Source organism: Bison bison, unplaced genomic scaffold (assembly GCF_000754665.1).
Source record: "Bison bison bison isolate TAMUID 2011002044 unplaced genomic scaffold, Bison_UMD1.0 scf7180017864471, whole genome shotgun sequence".
Lineage (NCBI taxonomy): Eukaryota > Metazoa > Chordata > Mammalia > Artiodactyla > Bovidae > Bison > Bison bison.
This window is the reverse complement of record NW_011495032.1, coordinates 40,835,556-40,856,173: the sequence shown is the minus strand read 5'-3', so window position 1 is coordinate 40,856,173 and position 20,618 is coordinate 40,835,556. Positions and strand designations below refer to the sequence as shown.

General features: G+C 46.4%; 1 protein-coding gene across 3 annotated transcripts in view; it reads right to left on the bottom strand.

Moving 5' to 3' along the window:
- PLCD4 (phospholipase C, delta 4) overlaps positions 1–19,789 on the bottom strand; it is a 25,475-nt gene extending 5,686 nt beyond the window's left edge. For 2 of the 3 annotated variants that reach the window (XM_010861201.1, XM_010861202.1), the window contains exons 1-9: positions 19,703–19,789; positions 13,887–13,942; positions 13,594–13,752; positions 12,162–12,390; positions 10,925–11,054; positions 10,126–10,357; positions 3,405–3,606; positions 2,325–2,469; positions 1,365–1,517 (exon numbers count right to left, since the gene is read on the bottom strand). In XM_010861201.1, the coding sequence (XP_010859503.1) occupies positions 1,365–1,517; positions 2,325–2,469; positions 3,405–3,606; positions 10,126–10,357; positions 10,925–11,054; positions 12,162–12,390; positions 13,594–13,752; positions 13,887–13,908 (1,272 nt within the window). In that variant the 5' untranslated portion in view covers positions 13,909–13,942; positions 19,703–19,789. The other variant, XM_010861203.1, reaches the window with a different exon arrangement.
- Between the last annotated feature and the right edge of the window lie 829 nt (positions 19,790–20,618).

The window sequence follows — 20,618 nt, the reverse complement described above, 5'->3', positions numbered from 1 at the left end:
AAGAACATTAGAGTATTAGAGGAAGATAGAGACTCTTTCTGAAAAGCCTCAAGGTAGGAAAGCCTTTGAAAACTCAGAAGACATAAAAAATGATTGGCAGAGGTGACTACATAAAGGTTAAAAACCTGTAAAACAGAAGAGGCTATGAAGACAAAAAGAAAAAATAGACTGCAAGGGGAGTTTCCTGGTGGTCCAGTGGTTAGGACTCCACACGGCTGTGTCCTGGGTTCAGTCCCTGGTTTTGAACTGGGTCATGCAAGTCGCACAGCGTGGCCACCCCTGCCCAAATAGACTGCAAAAAAGTATTTTTAAAGCATTAATATCTTTAACATTTTTTAAAGTTATATATCAAGAAAAATTATAAACTCTAATATAAAAAAGTTTGTAAATAATATCAGTTAATTTGAAAGAATAAAACAGACCTATGTTTTTTAAAAACTTTTTTTTCATGTTTGCCATTACGAATCATCTCACTACTGGAGTTGTTTGTAGTCATTCCCTTACACTGTTCAGTTGGAGTGAAATTTGGTTTTTTTCTGCACCCTGCCCACCCCCACGAGGGCAACTTGACAATAATAACCAAAAATGTCAACATGCAGTTTTCAACCCAGCAATTTTTTTCCTAGGAATCCATTTCAAAGAAAGAGTAAATGAGCAAAGCTCTATGTACAAATGAAAAATTATAAACAACCTAAATGTTTACCATTTACTGGTTATTTTTACCACCTACTGGTTGAGTAAATTATGGTCAGTAACATAAAGTTTAATACTATAGAACTGTTAAAAAAGAAAATATATATGAAAAAATATTTGTGATATATATAAAAGGGATAGAAAGGATTATCCCATTCACATTTTTTTAAAATGTAACCATATATACATATATATGTCTATATAAGTGTGTAAAAAATCTATAATGTTGGCAGCTGTTATTGGAGAGGTTGAGATTATGGTGGGGGAATCTCCCCTTATATTTGTAGAGCCTATAATAATGAACTATCAGGAAAAAAAAATGAAGATCTTCCATTGAAAAAAGAAATATAAAGTAAACCAATGGTTTTAAATTTAGAAAGCTATATCTGGAGTTTTATGTTGAATTAGATTTTTTTTAATTTCTTTTGGCCATGCCACTCAGCTTGCAGGATCTCAGTTCCTGAAGCAGGGATTGGCAGTGAAAGCTTGGAATCATAACCACTAGGCCACACTGGAACACCCTGAATTCGATTTTTTAAAAATTAAAGTTGTCTCTGAGAATATTAAAGAGCAAGACGGTCCATCTGAGGGTGAGAAGAAGGGAACAGATGGGCCTGGGAGGAAGAGCCAAGCCCGGTAGGGAAGCCTGGGCTAGAAGGCAGGGTCCCTACCTCGGGGGAGGGCAGCTGAGTGGGAGGCTGCCCATCCAAGGCTGTCGTCAGTAGCTGATCCCCCAGGATCTCCGTCAGATGGCGCACGATGATCTCCTGCTGCTCCCAGCTGCAGTGGTTCTCCAGCGACAAGATGACTGGATAGTCTGACGTCTGGTCAGGAGGGGAAGGCATGCTGGAGCCAGAGTTCTGAGGCCTATGACCTTCTTGATTCTCTAGCTCCACCCCCACCCACCACCCCACCACCCACCCCCTGCCAATTACTCAACTGAGTACCCTGATTGCCAAAAGTCCTCTGACCCCATGCCAGGCCTCCAGGAGATCTGCCTGGGTCTAGGCACCCCACATCTAAAAGTCATTCTTGGGACCCCAAATCTCAGATCTGTGCCAGGTCTGACCCAGGTCCTTATGGGACCTTTGAGTTTTCAGGCTTAGAGAGGGAAAGCCAGGCCAGTGCCCCAGACATGTTCACGTTATACTTTCAGACTTTCATCCCCAGATAGCTATTGCCTCCCAGCTCTACCCACCAGTTTGTCTGTTTCCTCCTCCGCCCTCTCCCAGGTGGGTGACAGAAGTTTTTAGAAGTAATCATTACAGTTAGCAATTACTTCTATGACTACTTAACTAGTAACACATCCAACACTTATTCATAATAATCCCTTAATGTTTGCCTGATGCTTCACAATTAAAATCTCTTTTACGTATATGTCATTTGACATCACCTAGGTCGGGAAGATCCCCTGGCGAAGGGAATGGATACCCACTCCAGTGTTCTTGCCTGGAGAATTCTATGGATAAAGGAGCCTGTTGGGCTATAGTCCATGGGGTCACAAAGAGTTGGATACAACTGAGTGACTAATACTTTTACTTTCCCCTGCATCCCTCCCCAACCCCAGACCCAGAGTCTCTTCCTTCAGATCCTCTTGCTAATCACCAGTATTTCCATCCTGAGGCTCCCACCTGGAAGGCATACTGTCCTATAGCGGCCACAACATCTTTGAATGGGATGCGGGAGGTCAGGGTGTGTCCGTGGTAAACAATAGGTTCCCCGCTTGGTCCATCCCATATATCCACCTCCACACAGCGGCACCCCCGCTTCAGGGCCCTGCAAGAACCCCACCCCCCAGGGACGGGAGGGGTCAAGGTGTGATCTTTCACATAGGGACCCTCTTCCCTCTCTGGAGAGAACAGTGCTCACTGGCACTCACACATCAAGACTGTCAATTTACATCTCCGTGGACCCCTGTCTGTCTGCCGGGACACACCTGCAGCTCACACTGATCTCCACCAGGCCCTACTCAACAATCCTCCCTTAGGGAGCCATCACATACTGCCTTCTGGTGTTCTGCTTGTATATCTTTATATGACACCTGAGTTATTCAAACTCTCGGTAAATTTACATTTTACTTCCTTGCTAGGCTTCCTAGGGAAGTTGCACTTGAAGCGACTAGTTCAGCTGCTGACATTACAAAGATGCCTTGACTATTTGACCTATTGCATGGTTAATCACAATAAAGTCAGGTACCATTTATTACCTATTGACACATAAATTACCTTACTGAATCCTCACAACAAGCTAGACAGAATAGACAGAATAGTAATCCTCTCTGTGTCTCAGATAGGGAAGCTGAGGCAGAGAGAGGTTAAGTATTTGACCTCAGAGTACCAAGTGAGGGAGCTAGTGGTTGATCTTAAATGGTCTGACTCCAGAACCTATGTTTTTAAATCCTCTTCCCTACTGCCTCCCATTTAACATTGAGTTTATTTATTTGTTCAAAATAAATTTGTCAGGACCTCTGGTGCCAAGGTAATTTCATGTCCTATGAAAGAGAAGCTGTGTTTACCCGCAGGGTTTCCACAGCACTCTCCTGCCAGTCTTCAATATCTCCTCCAAGTCTCTCAGGGACCAAGGAATCCTCAGCTCAAATCCCCCCACAACAGCATTTCAATTCCTGCAGTCAACTAACAATTCCCCTCCAACTTCCCACAGACCTTCCCATCTCATGAGCTGGACCCCTTCACCCCCCAGCCCCACAGCACCGTATGTATCCCTCCACGCTGCTCTGGCCACAAAGCTGGTCCCCCACCAGGTAGGTGTTGTGGGAGGAGTTGATGTAGTAGTGGTTCAGGGGTTGAGTCATGTCCTGGTAGAGGGGGTGGCAGGTTGGATTGAAGATGTCTCCGTCCTTCGAGCAGAGGTAGCCGAGGAAGCCATCCATGCTCAGCACATGCCGCAGTTTTCCTGGGGTGTGGAGTGGCTAGAGTGAGAAGCTCTCTGCTCAGAGCACCCCACCCCTCTCCAGGGCCCAGCCTTTCAAATGGTGTCCACTCCCAGCCTCCAGACCCCACTGCCCTATCCAGCCTGTCATTTCAAGCATCCCCATCCTCAGAGAACCATAAAAATACTAAGGGAATTATTAAGATCATGCTAGTCCAGTGCTGCCCAACAGAACTTTCTACAGTGATGGAAGTGTTCTCTGGTCTGCACAGCCCAGTATGATAACCTCTAAATAAATAAAGCTACTGAGCATTTGAAATGTTGCTGTGTGACTGTGGAACTGAATTACTGTTTTGTATTCACAGGAGATTGGCTCCAGGACTTCCCCCTTCCCCATGCTGCTGCTGCTGCTGCTGCGGCTGCTGCTAAGTCACTGCAGTCATGTCCGACTCTGTGCGACCCCATGGACGGCAGCCCACCAGGCTCCCCTGTCCCTGGGATTCTCCAGGCAAGAACACGGGAGTGGGTTGCCATTTCCTTCTCCAATGCATGAAAGTAAAAAGTTAAAGTGAAGTCATTCAGTCATGTCTGACTCTTAGCAACCCCATGGACTGCAGCCTACCAGGCTCCCCTGTCCCTGGGATTCTCCAGGCAAGAGTACTGGAGTGGGGTGCCATTGCCTTCTCCGGCCCCTTCCCCATAGCAGATACCAAAATCCATGGACGCTCAAGTGCCTTACACAGAATCTCATGGTACAGTCGACCCTCTGTATCCGCGATGTGGCACCTGTAGATACAGAGAGCCGACTGTAATTTAAATTTAAATAGTCACATGGGGCTCAGGGTTACCATGAAGGACAGCACAGTATTTAGTCCAAAGGACTAATTTCATAGATGGGGCACCCGAGGCTCAGAGAGGATCAAAGTCAAAGACTTGTTAGTGACAAGACCAAGGTGCGTGCATGAATGCCAAGTTGCTTTACGTCTGAAGACTCTTTGTTACCCTATGGGCTGTAGCCTGCCAGGCTCCTCTGTCCTCGAGATTCTTCAGGCAAGAATACTGGAGAGGGTTGCCATGCCTCCTCCAGGAGATCTTCCCAACCCAGGGATCGAACCTACATGTCTTACATTTCCTATGTTGGCACAGGCGTTCTTCAGCTCTAACACCACCTGGGAAGCCCCAAGACCAAGGTACCTGTGTGTTATGCCCTGGGCTGTGTAGCTACTGCCTACTATGGCCTGAGGGTTTCTTGAGCGTTGCCAAGGACATAACATGCAGCATCTCCCTTAATCCTCTCACCAACACAATCAGGTGGATATAACATAATCTGCCCTGAGAGGTTAGGTAACATACCCTGGGTCACATTTGTGGTTGTTGTTCAGTCGCTCAGTCATGTCTGACTCTTTGCAGCCCTAGGGCATGCCAGGCTTCCCTGTCCTTCACTGTCCGCCAGAGTTTGCTCTAACTCATGTCCATTGAGTCAGTGATGCCATCCAACCATCTCAACCTCTGTCATCCCCTTCTCCTCCTGCCTTTAATCTTTCCCAGCACCAGGGTCTTTTCTAATGAGTCGGCTTTTCATGTCAGGTGGTCAAAGTATTGAAACTTCAGCATTAGTCCTTTCAGTAAATATTCAGGGTTGATTTCCTTTAGGATTGACTGGTTAGATCTTCTTGCTGTCCAAAGGACTCTCAAGAGGCTTCTCCAGCACTACAACTCGAAAGCATCAATTTCTAGGCATTCGGCCTTCTTTATGGTCCAACTCTCACAGCCATACAGGACTACTGGACAAACCATAGGTTTGACTATACGGACCTTTGTCAGCAAAGTGATGTCTCTGTTCTTTAATATGCTGTCTAGGTTTGTCACAGCTTTCCTTCCAAGGAGCAAGAGTCTTTTAATTTCATGGCTGCAGTCACTGTCAGGTGGCGCTAGTGGTAAAGATCCTGCTGCCACTGTAGGAGACATAAGAGACCCTGGTTTGATCCCTGAGTCAAGATGATCCCCTGGAGAAGGAAATGGCAACCCTCTCCAGTATTCTTGCCTGGAGAGTTCCATGCACAGAGGAGCCTGGCAGGCTACAGTCCCTAGGGTTGCACAGAATCGTACATGACCGAAGTGATTTAGCACGCACACAGTCACTGTCTGCAGTGATTTTGGAGCCCAAGGAAATAAAATTTGTCGTTGTTTCCACTTTTCCCCCTCTATTTGCACAAAGTGATGGGACTGGATGCCATGATCTTCATTTTTTGAATGTTGAGTTTTAAGCCAGCTTTTTCACTCTCCTCTTTCACCCTCACCAAGAGGCTGTTTTGTTCCTCATCACTTTCTGCCATTAGAGTGGTATCATTTGTATATTTGAGGTTGCTAATATTTCTCCTGGCAATCTTGATTCCAGCTTGTGATTCATCCAGCCTCGCATTTCACATAAGATACTCTGCATATAAGGTAAATAAGCAGGATGACAACATACAGCCTTGACATACTCCTTTCCCAATTCTGAAGCAGTCCTTGTTCCATGTACAGTTCTAACTGTTGCTCCTTGTCCTGCATACAGGTTTCTTAGGAGACAGGTAAGGTGGTCTGGTATTCCCATCTCTTGAAGAATTTTCCACAGTTTATTGTGATCCACACAGTCAAAGACTTTGGCATAATCAATGAAACAGAAGTAGATGTTTTTCTGGAATTCCTTTACTGCTTTTTCTATGATCCAAAGAATGTTAACAATTTGATCTCTGGTTCCTCTGCCTTTTTTAAACCCAGCTTGTATATCTGTTGTGTACTACTGAAGCCTAGTTTGAAGGATTTTGAGCATTAAAAACTTGCTAACATGTGAAATGAGTGCAATTGTGTGGTAGTTTGAACATTCTTTGGCTTTGCCCTTCTTTGGGATTGGAATGAAAACTGACCTTTTCCAGTCCTATGGCCACTGCTGAGTTTTCCAAATTTGCTGATATATTGAGTGCAGCACTTTAACAGCATCATCTTTTGGGATTTTAAATAGCTCAGCTGGAATACCATCACCTCCACTATCTTTATTCATAGTAATGCTTCCTAAGGTCCACCTGACTTCACTCTCCAGGATGTCTTGTTCTAGGTGAGCGACCACACCATCGTGGAAATCGAGATCACTAAGACCTTTTGTACAGTTCTTGTGTGTATTCTTGCCACCTCTTCTTAATCTCCTCTGCTTCTGTTAGGTCTTCACTGTTTCTGTCCTTTATTGTGCCCATTCTTGCATGAAATGTTCCCTTGATATCTCCACTTTTCTTAAAGAGGTCTCTAGTCTTTCTTTTTCTGTTGTTTTCCTCTACTTCTTTGCACTGTTCTCTTAAGGTTTTCATATCTCTTCTTGCTATTCTCTGAAACTCTGCATTCAGTTGGGTATCTTTCCCTTTCTCCCTTGCCTTTTGCTTCTCTTCTTTTCTCAGCTATTTGTAAAGCCTCCTCAGACAACAACTTTGCCTTCTTGCACTTCTTTTTCTTTGGGATGGTTCTGGTCACCGCCTCCTATATAATATTATGTCACATAACTAATAAGTGAAGGAGCTGGGATTTGAACCCAGGGAGTCAGATGTCAGAATCTGCCCTACACTGCTGGACTGTGAAGTCTCACTGAGGATAACTTGTGCTACAGGGGAGGCAGAACAGCTTTACTCTCATGCCTAGCTTCCTCATTCCAGGTGTGACAAGGCCTGGCGATGGTGGAAAATGGCAAGAAGTTGGGCGCAAAGTTTCATTCTTTCTATATTTTGGCCATGACTTGAGGCATGCTGATGCTGCTGCTAAGTCGCTTCAGTCGTGTCCGACTCTGTGCGACCCCATAGACGGCAGCCCACCAGGCTCCCCCGTCCCTGGGATTCTCCAGGCAAGAGTACTGGAGTGGGGTGCCATTGCCTTCTCCAGACTTGAGGCGTGCAGGGTGCTAGTTTCCCGATCAGAGATCAAATCCATGCCCCCTTCAGTGTAAGTTCAAAGTCTTAACCACTGGACTGCCAGAGAAATCCCACAAAGTTTCATTCTTGACTGTAATGACCCAAATTGCAAATTGATAAAGTCCATAGCTACCAGGTACTTTTCATGTGCTTTATTTCATTTGATCACCAGTTATTTTACAAATGAGAAAACTGAGCCTCCGATAGGTTAAGCAACTCAGTACTCTATAAGAAGCAGAGTGGGGACTTGAGCCTCTGTCTCCTGACTGATACCACACTTTGCAGCCACAGTGTTGTTGTATCTGATAATCAAGTGAAAAGGGAAAGAACTCCAAAAAGGGTGGATAGAATAAATGTGGGGCTTCCCAAGTGGCTCAATGGTAAAGAATCTGCCTGCCAGTGCAGGAAACCCAAGAGACAAGGATCCAGTCCCTGGGTTGGGAAGGTCCCCTGGAGTAAGAAATGACAACCTACTCCAGTATTCTTGCCTGGAAAATTCCATGGACAAAGGAGCCTGGTGGGCTTACAGTCCATGGGCTACAAAGAGTTGGACACGACTGAGTGACTGAGCATGCACACAGGCAGAATAAATGTAATGATGTATGCTGGATTCTTCATTGGAAACAGAGGATCCTGTCTTAACCCTTCAACTTCCTCTTCTGTTTAGTTTTCTGAAAAGATTGCGTCACAGCCCCTTTCTTCTCTAAGCACCCACATAAATCTGGAATCAGTGATTGCAACACTTTGTTTGGCTCCACGGTCCATGAGGGTAGTGTCCTTGTCTGACCTACTACTGTATCTCTGTTGCCTATCATTGGTCCTGGCACATTACAGGTACTCAGTGAGCATTTGCTGAAGTAGCGAGTGATGAATGAATGAAAGGGAATGGGAATTGAGACCTAAGAAACCTGGGTCACCTGTCCAGCTCACATTCCTCTCATGTCTTATTCTCATTCTCAAGAGAGGCACCAGGTAAGAGTCAATGATCTGGCTTTGAATTACAATTCCTCCTTTCATTAGCTGTTGACTTTGAGCAAGTCATTTAATTTTTCTGAATCTCAGTTTTCCTCTTCTGTACAACTGAGTTGATAATAGAAATCTACTTCCATGGGTTGTTGGAAGGATTAGAAGAGAAAAGGCATGTAGAGATATCAGCACATTATGGGATGCTTAGCAAAGGCCCAATAAAGATTATTGCTTTTGATTTACAAGGATGTAGTGAGTACTAAACCCACTCCGGTGTTCTTGCCTGGAGAATCCCAGGGATGGCGGAGCCTGGTGGGCTGCCATCTACGGGGTCTCACAGAGTCGGACATGACTGAAGCTACTTAGCAGCAGCAGTAGCAGCAGTGAGTACTAAGGGCTTCCCTGGTGGCTCAGATGGTAAAGAATCTGCCTGCAGTGCAGGAGACCTGGGGTTTTATCCCTGAGTTGGGAAGATCCCCTGGAGAAGGGAATGCCTACCCACTCCTGTATTCTTGCCTGGGAAATCCCATGGACAGAGGAGCCTGGTGGGCTATAGTCCATGGGTTCGCAAAGAGTTGGACACTACTGAGCGTCTAACACACTCACACACTCACACACACACACACAAAGGACTAAATAATGTAAGAGCTATAAAGTGAAGTAAAGTGGAAGTCACTCAGTTGTGTCAGACTCTTTGCGACCCCATGGACTATATATATAGTCCATGTAATTCTCCAGGCCAGAATACTGGAGTGGGTAGCCTTTGCCTTCTCCAGGGGATCTTCCCAACCCAGGGATTGAACCTAAGTCTCCCGCATTGCAGGAGGATTCTTTACCAGCTGAGCCACAAGGGAAGCCCAAGAATATTGGACTGGATAGCCTATCCTTTCTCCGGCGGATCTTCCCAACCCAGGAATCAAACTGGGGTCTCCTGCATTGCAGGTGGATTCTTTACCAACTGAGCTATCAGGGAAGCCCTCTTTTTATTAATAATGTAAGTTTTTCATGCTCTGCAAGGAATGAAGGGCAGGAAGGTGTCTACTAAAGGGGCAAGGAGAAGGTTTGAGGGCAGAGAGGGCATATTTTAACTGCTTGTTAAGAGCCAAATGATTGTCTACCTCATCATCCACCTCAGCCAGGGGCTGACTAGGTGCCCAGCTCAGGGACTTAGGACTCAAAAACCACCTGGGGAACTTGGAGAAAGTCCAGGAAAGGGCAGAGAGCCAGCACTTAAAGAGACAGCAAACAGGAACCATGAAGGGAACTAAAGGGAAAGGAATCACATGCCCTAGAGAAGAAGCCAAAAGTAAGAGGAGAAGGATTTTATGTTTCCACTGAGGACAAAGGTTGATATCAGGAAGAACAGTGTGAAAGTGAAGAATGAGAAATATGAGCGTGGTAGAGGAAAGGGGACTTACGGAATGTTCTTCCTCCTAAGAGATATAGCACTACAGAGGAGACTCCTGTCTTATGTGGGCAGGAAATGGCTTTCTCCTTCTGGAGGAGTGATTGAATGAGATGAAGATGATTGGGAACGGGGTCTGGGGGACTGAATTTTCCCTTAGTTAGGCAGAAGGCTAGTTGTCTCTTGGTCCCCCATCTGGCCCCCATGTGTGTTGCCTCACCACCCTAGTCCTCTTACCACTTTCTGAAGGCTCATAGCGATCGATGAGTTCCAGAGCAAGGTCAGAAGCCCGTTCTCCTTCCTTCTGTTCCTCTTGGAGGAAATCCACAAATTCCAACAGGGTCAGTTTCTGCCCATCAGATGAAAACTTTTCAAACAGTTCCTGCACTTCTGGACGCTGAGTCAATGACTTATAGAACTCTACAAATTCTTCTCCCTCCAGAGTCCCAGACTGGGATGTGTCTGCTGTCTGCAGAAGAGGGTTTAGAGGAGAGTAAAAAACCCTTTAACGGCAGATGTTGCAGTTTTGACTTTCCTTGTAAGGGCGTTATTATTGATGGAGCCAGGCTGGCTTCCACAGAACTCCTGACATTTAGTGTTCATAGGAAAAGCCACGACAGGAAGTAAAAAGCAAAATTTCGGCCATACCATTTGCTACTGGAGAAAAATTTCAACTAGAAAGAATTAAATGCCCCCAACATGTCCCTAAAAGATCAGAAGATCCCTTTTTCTATTTACTCACATGCCAGTTGGAGTTTTCCACTGTACTAGGCACTTGTGAAATCCTGGCCAAGGACAGAGAGGTCCCTGAGGTCTGATGTAATAACATGTTGTTATTTACCTTTCATAAGATTATGAGTCATCTTTCCAACAAGACTGAAGGGTAAGAACCATGTCCTACCCACACTTCCCAATGAACCTGGCGTAGTAGGAGAGATTCAACAGCTGTGTGTTGCTGGAGAGGGTTGGAGGACTTCTGGCTAAGGGAGACTGTGGCCTTGATTGGCTTCTGCTAACCTTTCCCCAGAAGACTCACCTGGAAAAGCTGAAAGGCATATTCCTGGTCCATTTCCACATTCATCAGGTGCAATAACCGTTGGACCTCTCCGAAACTCATCCGACCATCCTGGTTTTTGTCTCCACGCTGGAACCAATCACTCAGCCATCCAGGTCTGAGTCAAGGCAAAAGCACTGAGTGTGTGTTTGTGTGTGCAGATGTGTGTGCACATTCATCCATTGACTGCTCCCCTGTCTTTGTTGCCAGTCCCCTCCCCAGAGCCAATTCATTTTCCACATTAGCTTCTGGAATAATCTCCCCAGAGCACCAATCTATCTTGCCCCTGCATGGCTCAGGTGCCTTTGGGGACATCCCTGTTGCCTGCAAAAAGAAGCCCAACTTCCCTAACATAGAAATTAAGATCTCCTTCACCCCAGTGATCTGGCCCCAAACCAGCCTTCTCAACACAGAAATGACTACCTTGTACCTCAGACAGATTCAGCAAGCCCCTGCTTGGTGATGTCCCAGCTCTTCAGCTTCCTACCTCTGGGTCTTTATTCATGATGTTTCCTCAGACACAAGTGCCTTCCCCTCCTCTTCCCTTCAGTTCAAATTCTACTCATTTTCAAGGCTCAGCTCAAACGCTACTTTCTCCTGAAGCTTTCTCATGACCATCTCAGCTAGAAATAAGTATTTCTCCTTCCTTTGAACACCCACATATCAGCTAAGTACTGTAATGCTGGTAAATTAAATTATTCACACAATTCTATTTTCTCTGCTGACTAAAATAATATCTGAGCCTCATTAATCTTTGTATCCCTAAAGCCTGGCATAGTGCCTCTTACATTCTGCTTAATAGATGGTGAATAAATGAATGGACCAGCATAGAAGATGAATACATTCTAGGAAACTTGAAGTGAGTTGATCCCACTAAGCCCCCTAAGGAGTTGCTCCCCATCCCTATGGGAGTTAATGCCACTGGGATCTTCTGTTCAGCTCTCAGGATCAGCTCCTAGTTTGCCTCTCACGGTCCCTTTACCCAATCCTGGGGGCCCTGATTCCTCTCCAAACTCTGTGTGACTCTGTCTGTGCCATCACAGGCCTCCATTCTTCCCTCAGTATCTCAGCCTCACATCAGCCCAAGCTGTCCCTGGCCACCCCATCTGGACTCTCAGGCCCCTCTAGCCCTGTGCCCCCTCCTACTTGTCCCTAGCCCTTCAGCATCTGGCTCTTTCAGTGACCCCTGGATCCCACTCTGACTCCATCCTGCTGATACTGATCCAGCCTCTCCTGTTGGTCCATGTTGGTGACAAAGCCCACCAACAGCTGGAGCCCCTGCATCCAGGTCTGGGCTTCCTGGACACTGTTGGCCACCAGGTCCAGGTTGGAGCGGCGGCCATGGAAGACGATGGTGAAGCCCTGCTCCAGGGGGAACTCCTCTGCCAGGTTGCGCAGCAACTCAGACTCGTGGCCCTCACGTACTGTGTCCACGTCGGAGATTGAGACTGCCAGGGAAGAAGTGAGTGGGGGGCCCTAAGCAAAGGGTCTGACAAATCACAGCAGCTGAGAGCCAAGGACCAGTACTCCCCCTTCTTCTCTCTGAGACCACAGGAGGAGGGACCCCAGCCTCCATAGACTAAAACCCCCAAAGCCTTAGTACAGGGAGATGCAGATTCTTGGAATTCAGATTGCCACATGAGTCGTTGTTTTCATAGCAGCATGACAAGGGGCCTGTGCTGGAAATGGCAAGACCTGGCTTCCAGCCACCAACTGGCAGTGTGACAGGGATGAAAATGACGTAGCCCCTCAGCATCCTAATCTTAAATAAGGGATGGTCCCTTCCATGGCCAATCCAATGGTGATCAATTACAGGAAGACTGGTGGGGCTGACAAGTGGAAGCACACTTGCAGGATAGAAGCAGTTACACCAAAGCATGACGCGCCCAAATTCAGTTCTCTCATTCCAGGTTTGAGGGCTTCCTCTTTCCAGATGTCTGGGAGGGAGCCAGAGAAATCCTTCCCCCTGCTTCTTCAGCTGGGGCTGGTGTGGATCATAAGCTCTGGTTATGTCTCTAAAGTAGATTCTCTTAAGTGAGTCCTGTGGTCACATTTTTAGAGGGATCATAAAGTGTTTGGCCAATAGGAGGAACACTGTTATGACGCATTTACGATATTTAGAAATATTCACTATAATGGTTAACTCACTAAATTGATCGGGGTTTCAGGCCTCATGCTAGGTGGTTTATATACATTAAGTTCTTGAGCTCCTGTAATGTACTAGGCTGTTTAATCCTCATTTTATAGATGAGGAAACTTATATTAGCTTAAGTTAAATAACTTGTCCAAAGTCACTCAGCTAGAAATTGGCAGAGCCAGGGCTTTTGTCTAGACAGTTGGCTACCCGAGATTATGCTATAATAATGATGATGATGATGATAGTAATAAGATAAAACCTATGATTTATTGAGCCTTATTATGTGGCAAAGACTCTTGGAAGATCTTTGCACACCATAACCAATTTGATCCTTGTAACACCCTGAAGAGGCTAGTACAGTTATAATTTCCATTTTACAGGCTCAGATAAAGACACTAAAGAGACCAGAACAGGGCACATCATAAGACACTGGTCACTCCTCTGCCCTCAAGCTGCTGGGCCTGTAAGGTCCTGTCCACCCACATGCCCACCCCTGGCTACCCACATCACTCACAGCTGGGCTTGGCCCTGCCTCCAGCCTGCCGGGCATGCCAGACTGTCATGCCATCGTCCTGAAGTCTGAAGAATCTTAGCTTCTTCCAGCTTTTGGACCTCACCTTGCGCATCATTGTGCCTTTCTGCATCAGCAGCAGATCTTGATTGATGGGCAGCCCTGAGCCAGGAGAAGCAGGGACTGAGTAGCCGGTAGGGAAGGTGGAGGGCCCAGGAGGAGCTTTGGAACAGGAGTCCAGCCTCCTCCCTGTCTCTGGGCTGTCTCCCCAAGCCCTCTTCTGCAGGGGTACTCACGGCCTTGCAGCAGATACGCCATCACCCACTGCTTCACCAGCTGACGCCAGAGTCACCTAAAGGAGCGAGGAGCAGCAAGAGGCTTCAGGTTAATCTTGAGGTCTTAGAGTAATAGATCGAGAGAGGAAGAGAAGGAAATTAGTGTTCCTTGACTGCCTGCGTTGTGTCAGCTACTTCATCTACATAATTTGTAGCTCTTTTCACTTCTAATTTGAGTTTAGTGATTGAATCTTAGAGAGGCTAAGAAACTTGTCTCAATCACACAGGGACTTGGAATTTAAACCCAAATATATCTGATTTCAGAGTTTCTGCCGTTTCCCACAGCCATCTCTGACAGGGCCAACCCAGGGGTTTCTGCCAAATACCCTCTTCTTTTCCAACACCCTACAATCCACGAGGTCATGTTGACCACACCTCTCTCAGTTCCCCATTATTAGGAATCACTGACTTGCTGGCTGCCCCCTTTCAGAACTTGGAATCTCTCTGCATCCTAGCCTTTCCTTCTCCAAGCAGAATCATCTCAACTTCCCTTCCAGGAGCCCTCTCCATGCTCTTGTGTGGATCCTCCAGCTCTGGACAAGCTAGGCCAGAGTATTTCTTTTGTCTCTTCTACCACACTTAGTGCTGCGCCTTGCTAAATGAGCCACTTCTACCTTCACATGATAAAGTATAGCTCATACTCTTATTCATAATAGTAATTCTCACAGTTTTAATGAACCAGATAAGTTACATAGTCTCAGAACAGCATGTTCAAGTTTTCTCTACCTACTGAAAGAGAGTTCCTACCTTTTATGCTCATCTGCTGCTGTTGCTGAGTCACTTCAGTCGTGTCCGACTCTGTGCGACTCCATAGACGGCAGCCCACCAGGCTCCCCCGTCCCTGGGATTCTCAGGCAAGAATACTGGAGTGGGTTGCCGTTTCCTTCTCCAATGCATGAAAGTGAAAAGTGAAAGGGAAGTCGCTCAGTCGTGTCCGACTCTTAGTGACCCCATGGACTGCAGCCCACCAGGCTCCTCCATCCATGGGATTTTCCAGGCAAGAGTACTGGAGTGGGGTGCCATTGCTCATTTAGGACTGGTTATTCCGGTGGTCATGTATGGATGTGAGAGTTGGACTGTAAAGAAAACTGAATGCCGAAGAATTGATGCTTTTGAACTGTGGTGTTGGAGAAGACTCTTGAGAGTTCCTTGGACTGCAAGGAGATCCAACCAGTCCATCCTAAAGGAGATCAGTCCTAGGTGTTCATTGGAAGCACTGATGCTGAAGCTGAAACTCCAATACTTTGGCCACCTCATGCGAAGAGTTGACTCATTGGAAAAGACTCTGATGCTGGGAGGGATTGGGGGGCAAGAGGAGAAGGGGACGACAGAGGATGAGATGGCTGGATGGCATCACCGACTTGGTGGACATGAGTTTGGGTAAACCCCGGGAGTTGGTGATGGACAGGGAAGCCTGGCGTGCTGTGATTCATGGGGTTGCAAAGAGTTGGACACGACTGAGTGACTGAACTGAACTGAAGTTATCCTAAGAGCTAACAACAAACTTGCCTTGAAAAGAACTGGATGATTTGATTTGTGGCCACTTTGATCCTAGCTTTGTGCCTAGAACAAATATACTCAGTGCTTAAAACAAATCATGCTGAAACTGGCAAAGTCCACGGAACATAAAGCTTTATGCTTTTGTATAAGCAAAGGATCCATGGTTGAAGAGAAATATTGTGGGTTTTAATTAGTAAGTTTAAACTTAAAAGAAGTCTTTCCAGCTGCCCTTTGCAGCATGTGGGATCTTAATTCCCCAATCAGGGATCGAACCTGTGCCTCCTACAGTGAAAGTGTGAAGTCTTAACCCCTGGACTGCCAGGAACATCCCTGAATAAGTTTAACAATTTGTCAGTGGTGAACATCTAAAAAAAAAAAAGGCAAGAATCCTTAAACTAATTATTCAGTTAGTAGTCCATTTAAACATCATGTAGTTCAACTCCCTACGTTAGAGCAGAAATCCAGAAACATGATGTGACTTGTCTGAGGTCACACAGCATATTAGTGCCCCATCTCCCTTAAGTAGGAAGAGCCTGTAAAGCCACCCAGGGTGGTGATCTTCAGGAATGATGTAGAAGTCACTGAAATTATAGCTCTCCTGACTGAAGGACCTAGAGAAGATTTTCCAAAGGAGTAGGAATGTGCAGGAAACCAATCTGAGTCTAAGCAGAAGAGATAAGGCAACTCTCAGGAGAACAAGAACACAGCTTCAGTCCCAAGAGGGAAAGGTTTTACTGGCTGAGGCTGCACGTAGAATCTTGAGTGAGACCAGAGGAGACCTCTGGATGGAAGAAGGAAGGAAAGAAGACAGGAAAGCATCTCTGCTTTGCTGGGTGGTGCTGCACAGCTTGGAATCCAAGGTTTGCAAAAGTTCTATGAAGACTAAAAAGTAATAGATCTTCACTAAATGTCTTGGAGTTTCAGACTCTAAGAGGGGTTGGGGTCAACCTGGGGCTGAAGTCTAATCCCCTTTGCCAACATTTTGCCTCCTCTCTCCTCTGAACTTCTGGGGTGGGTGGGCTTTGGCCCTGGGAGAAGACAGAATTACCTTCCATATGCCTGTGTCTGGGAGCCTCACCACAATGTCGAGACATGGGAGATCTGAGAACAGTCCCAAGCACAGGAACAGCCCTACCTCATCTCAAACCAGCCTTAGAAAATGATTTTATATTCTTTTGTCAAACTCTTTCAACCTCAGAGCTTGGCGTGCCCTGCTCCCATTCTTGAGTCACTGTTTTAAAACTGTATCTAGGTGACACATGGCCGATAGAGGGCTAGGTTCAACTCAGGGAGCCACAGGATGTCAGAGCTGGACTTCATTTTGTAGAAAAGGGACAGAGGAGCTCTTTTCTCTGCCATCCTACGTGTGATTGAGTTTGCATCTCACCATGTCTTCTCACAAGACTTTCAGGATCAGGCAACTCCTGACCACAAAAAAAAGCAGAATCATCCCATTCCTCAATAGATTCCAGTGAAAACAGGTAATCAGATACAACTCCAAGAGAAGACACTGGAGAAGAACCAAGCTGGCTGTGTCAGAAGCTTCACGTATGAAGTGGCACACATTTATCCTGTGTTAAGGTTGTACGTTAACCAACCAGATCACAGAACATCACCGCTCTTTGAACAACTCACAGGGGAGACGAAATGCTTAGCTCCCCGTGCTTTCTGTTTCCCCACCAGCGGTCTATGGAGCTCAGTAATAAGTATGGGAATCCTTTTGTCAGAAAAAATAAAGGGACAGAAGGCTAGCTGAACTGCCAGTCACCTAAGGAATTAAGTGGCAGAACTGGGGCTAGAACTGAGGTCTCCATTTGACCAACTCAGAGACCTCACAGAGACTACCCTTAGAAAAGGCTTTCTCTAGCAAGCCGATGAAAGCAGAGCTGGGACCCAGTGAGGGACATTGTTCTCCCTCCCCGCCACCCCATCATTTTCTGTTCCTACCATATCCCACTCAACAGCCTTTCTTTTCCTTCTTCCTATTTTCTTCCCCTTCCCCCTCTTCTACCTGACCCCTTCCTTTTCCTTTCTTCCTAGCTCACTTTGCTCTCTCCTGACCCTCCCTTTGCCTTCCTATTTGCTTACCTAAGTCAGCCTCTCTTTGCTCTTGACTTCTCATCCTTCTCCTCATCCCTTCTCCTCATTACTCCTTGCTCTTTTGTTTCTCTTCTAATTTGCAATGGCTTGGATTCTTGTCCCCTGAAAGGTGCTTGAGACTTTGGTTCAGGAAGGGGGACTCTTGGGTTGGGATCCTGAGTAACAGATCCTTCTGCTCAGCTTCATTTTCCCCTGTATCCTAGGAGACTGACTAAACAAACTACTCAGAGAATGCAACTTAGAACCTAGGTGTTCTAGGTCTTGGTGTTTCCTCTGGCATCTGAAGGTGGAATGGGGAGGATGGTCACAGCTGAGGCAGGTACAGTTTGGAGAGGAGGGAAAAAGGATTTGGGAGTGGGAGCAAGAGAAAGAGGCAAGAATCAGAGGATAATGACTGAGAGAGAGGTTGGGTCTTAACTGTTTACGTCTAGGCACATATGTGGAGCTCCCTGAGGATACAGATAATTACCTCTACAATACAGATGAGAAAATAGACACACAAATAGGGCAGGAAGTGGCCAAGGGTTGCCAAGCAAAATTTGGTCCTCAGCTGACAGGTGGCTTCATATCACCTGGAGATGGACTTTGGTAGAGTTGCCTGTGGCTTATAGTGGAATTCGAGGTGTCTACAGTCTCTCTGCGGAGAAGGCAATGGCACCCCACTCCAGTACTCTTGCCTGGAAAATCCCATGGATGGAGGGCCTGGTGGGCTGTAGTCCATGGGGTCGAGAAGAGTCGGACATGGCTGAGCGACTTCACTTTCACTTTTCACTTTCATGCATTGGAGAAGGAAATGGCAACCCACTCCAGTGTTCTTGCCTGGAGAATCCCAGGGACGGGGGAGCCTTGAGGGCTGCCGTCTATGGGGTCGCACAGAGTCAGACATGACTGAAGCGACTTAGCAGCAGCACAGTCTCTCTGAGGGCAGGATGGAAGAGATTCATCCTGTCTACTCTCTTTCTTTGGAGGAGAATTATGACAAACCTGGTTCATGGCTCCCATCACAGGTCATAGCCTTCAGAATGTTAGAGCTTGAAGACTCATACAACACATCAATCTAGTGGTTCCTGGTTATATCAATGTCTCCTGTAGAGTGTCTTAAAACAGAGATTCCTTAGCCCCACCTCAAATCTACCAGATCAGAGTTTCTAAGGATGGGGTCCAGGAATATTCGTTTTTAACAAGGGCTCCTGAGACACAAGCAAATCTAGGGAACCCTCTACTCCCTCCCACAGTAGATCAGGAAGCCATGGTTCAAAGTCAAAGAGCTAGTTAACATCAGAGACAGGACTAGGAGCAGGTACTCTTCCAATATTTTTTTTACAATGCTTCCCCAAAAAGGCAGCTTTATTTAAAGAGAAGTCACAGTAAAAATGAAAGAATATTTCCTGTGCCTAGAAAGATTCTGTTGTACTCTTGTGCACATCAATTTAATGTTCTCATGGACACCTGTGAATCAACCAGATTCGTTCATGCCTCCACTCATCCCATAAATTCTCAAGTGCCTCCTATTTGACAGCACTTGGTCAGACCTAGGAGGCAGCTGGGAGTAGGTCAGACAGAGTCCCTGAAGTGTGAATTGTTGTTTTGGTCTCAACACCAACTTGTCTGAAAATCAGTTTTTTGGTTCTACAATCCTTCCCATTAGGCCTGTCTTTCATGGGCACCAACAAAGTGCCCTGGATCATTGAGCAGGCTAAGAATGAGGCATAGAACTCAAACCCTGGCTCTTTCCAAGGAAGTCTCACAACTCTCTGCCTATTATCAGGGGTTTCTGATAATATAAGACTCCCCCCAACCCTTCCCCTCCGTGGGTCTTGGTCAACCCTCATGTGGTAATCCTCAACAATCTGTTAATGAATTCATGCTGAAGCATGATTTCTTCAGTTCTCTCTCTTCCCTTCCTGGGGTGAGATCACCACTTATCTACACAGTGACAGCCCTGGGTAGCTAAGAGGTCCTCATATAAAAAGGTGACTGATATAGCTAGTAGGAAAACTATAAGTCCAAGTGGATAAGCTACAGAAAACCAGCAGGTCGGGGGCCCGTAAACCTGTTTAGGCAAAGGAGTCCAGGGTATGATTTAGTCAGGGGGAATAAGCATGTGGAGGCCAAGGGCAAGGACTTGGGCATGTAGGAGCTAGGAGCAGTGGCTGGTCAGAGCCTCCAGCCCTTACCGTGGGCAGGATAGCCGTCCTATGTCTGAGCTCTGGGATGCTCTCCGCCGTGGAGCAAGGAAATCCAGTGGGGCTCCTTTGCTCTTCTTGCACTCGCTGGCTTCCTCCCCTCTTCTGCTGCAGTTTGCTGCTGTCGCTGGCTGACTTACAGCCAGATGGAAGGAGTAGGGTGGGGAGAGGTGTGAGTTCTCTCCTCAGTCCAGCCCATCCCTTAAAGGCCCAGGACACTGGTCAGCATGAGGGAGTCATGGGGGTGGGGTGGGTAGCACAGGATTAAGGGGAGGGATTGACGAGCAGTGCATCTCCAGGGAGGAGGAGCCTGTCTGCCCTTCCTCTCCATGCCAGCCCTCACTGACCTCAATCTCGAAGCAGCTCTCAGAGCGAAACCCAAAGAGTATCCGAGTGGCAGTGCTCCATGAATCACTGTTTTTCATTCTGGTTGGTTTCTCTCTGCATGTTGTACAGCTGTCTTTGCCCTTATTTCATCTGGCTCCCTTCCATGGTGTCTGTTTCCATTGGCCTGGTTCTGTGTCTCTGCATCCTGTCTTGCTGAGCATTCAGTCTAACTTTATGGCTCAGGGAAAGTAGAAAAGATACGGTAGGAAAGGGGGAAGGTGACAAAAGGAGGAAGAATGATTTTAGAGTGTAGAGGGAAAGGTTGGCGTCTCTATATATATTAGATATCTGCTGAATATTGAAGGAATGTATATATGAATGTAGGAGACAATTTGTTTCATAGATTCATTCATCCTACAACCGTTTGTTCAGCATCTATAACAGGCAAGGACATATCTGTGTGTTTATAAAGGTACATGTAGAAATGAAGCAGACTCATAGTGTATAAGGATCAAAAGCAAAAAGAGGAACACAAGGCTGGAAAGACATCCAGCTGGGAAAGCAAGGTAATGAACTTCTT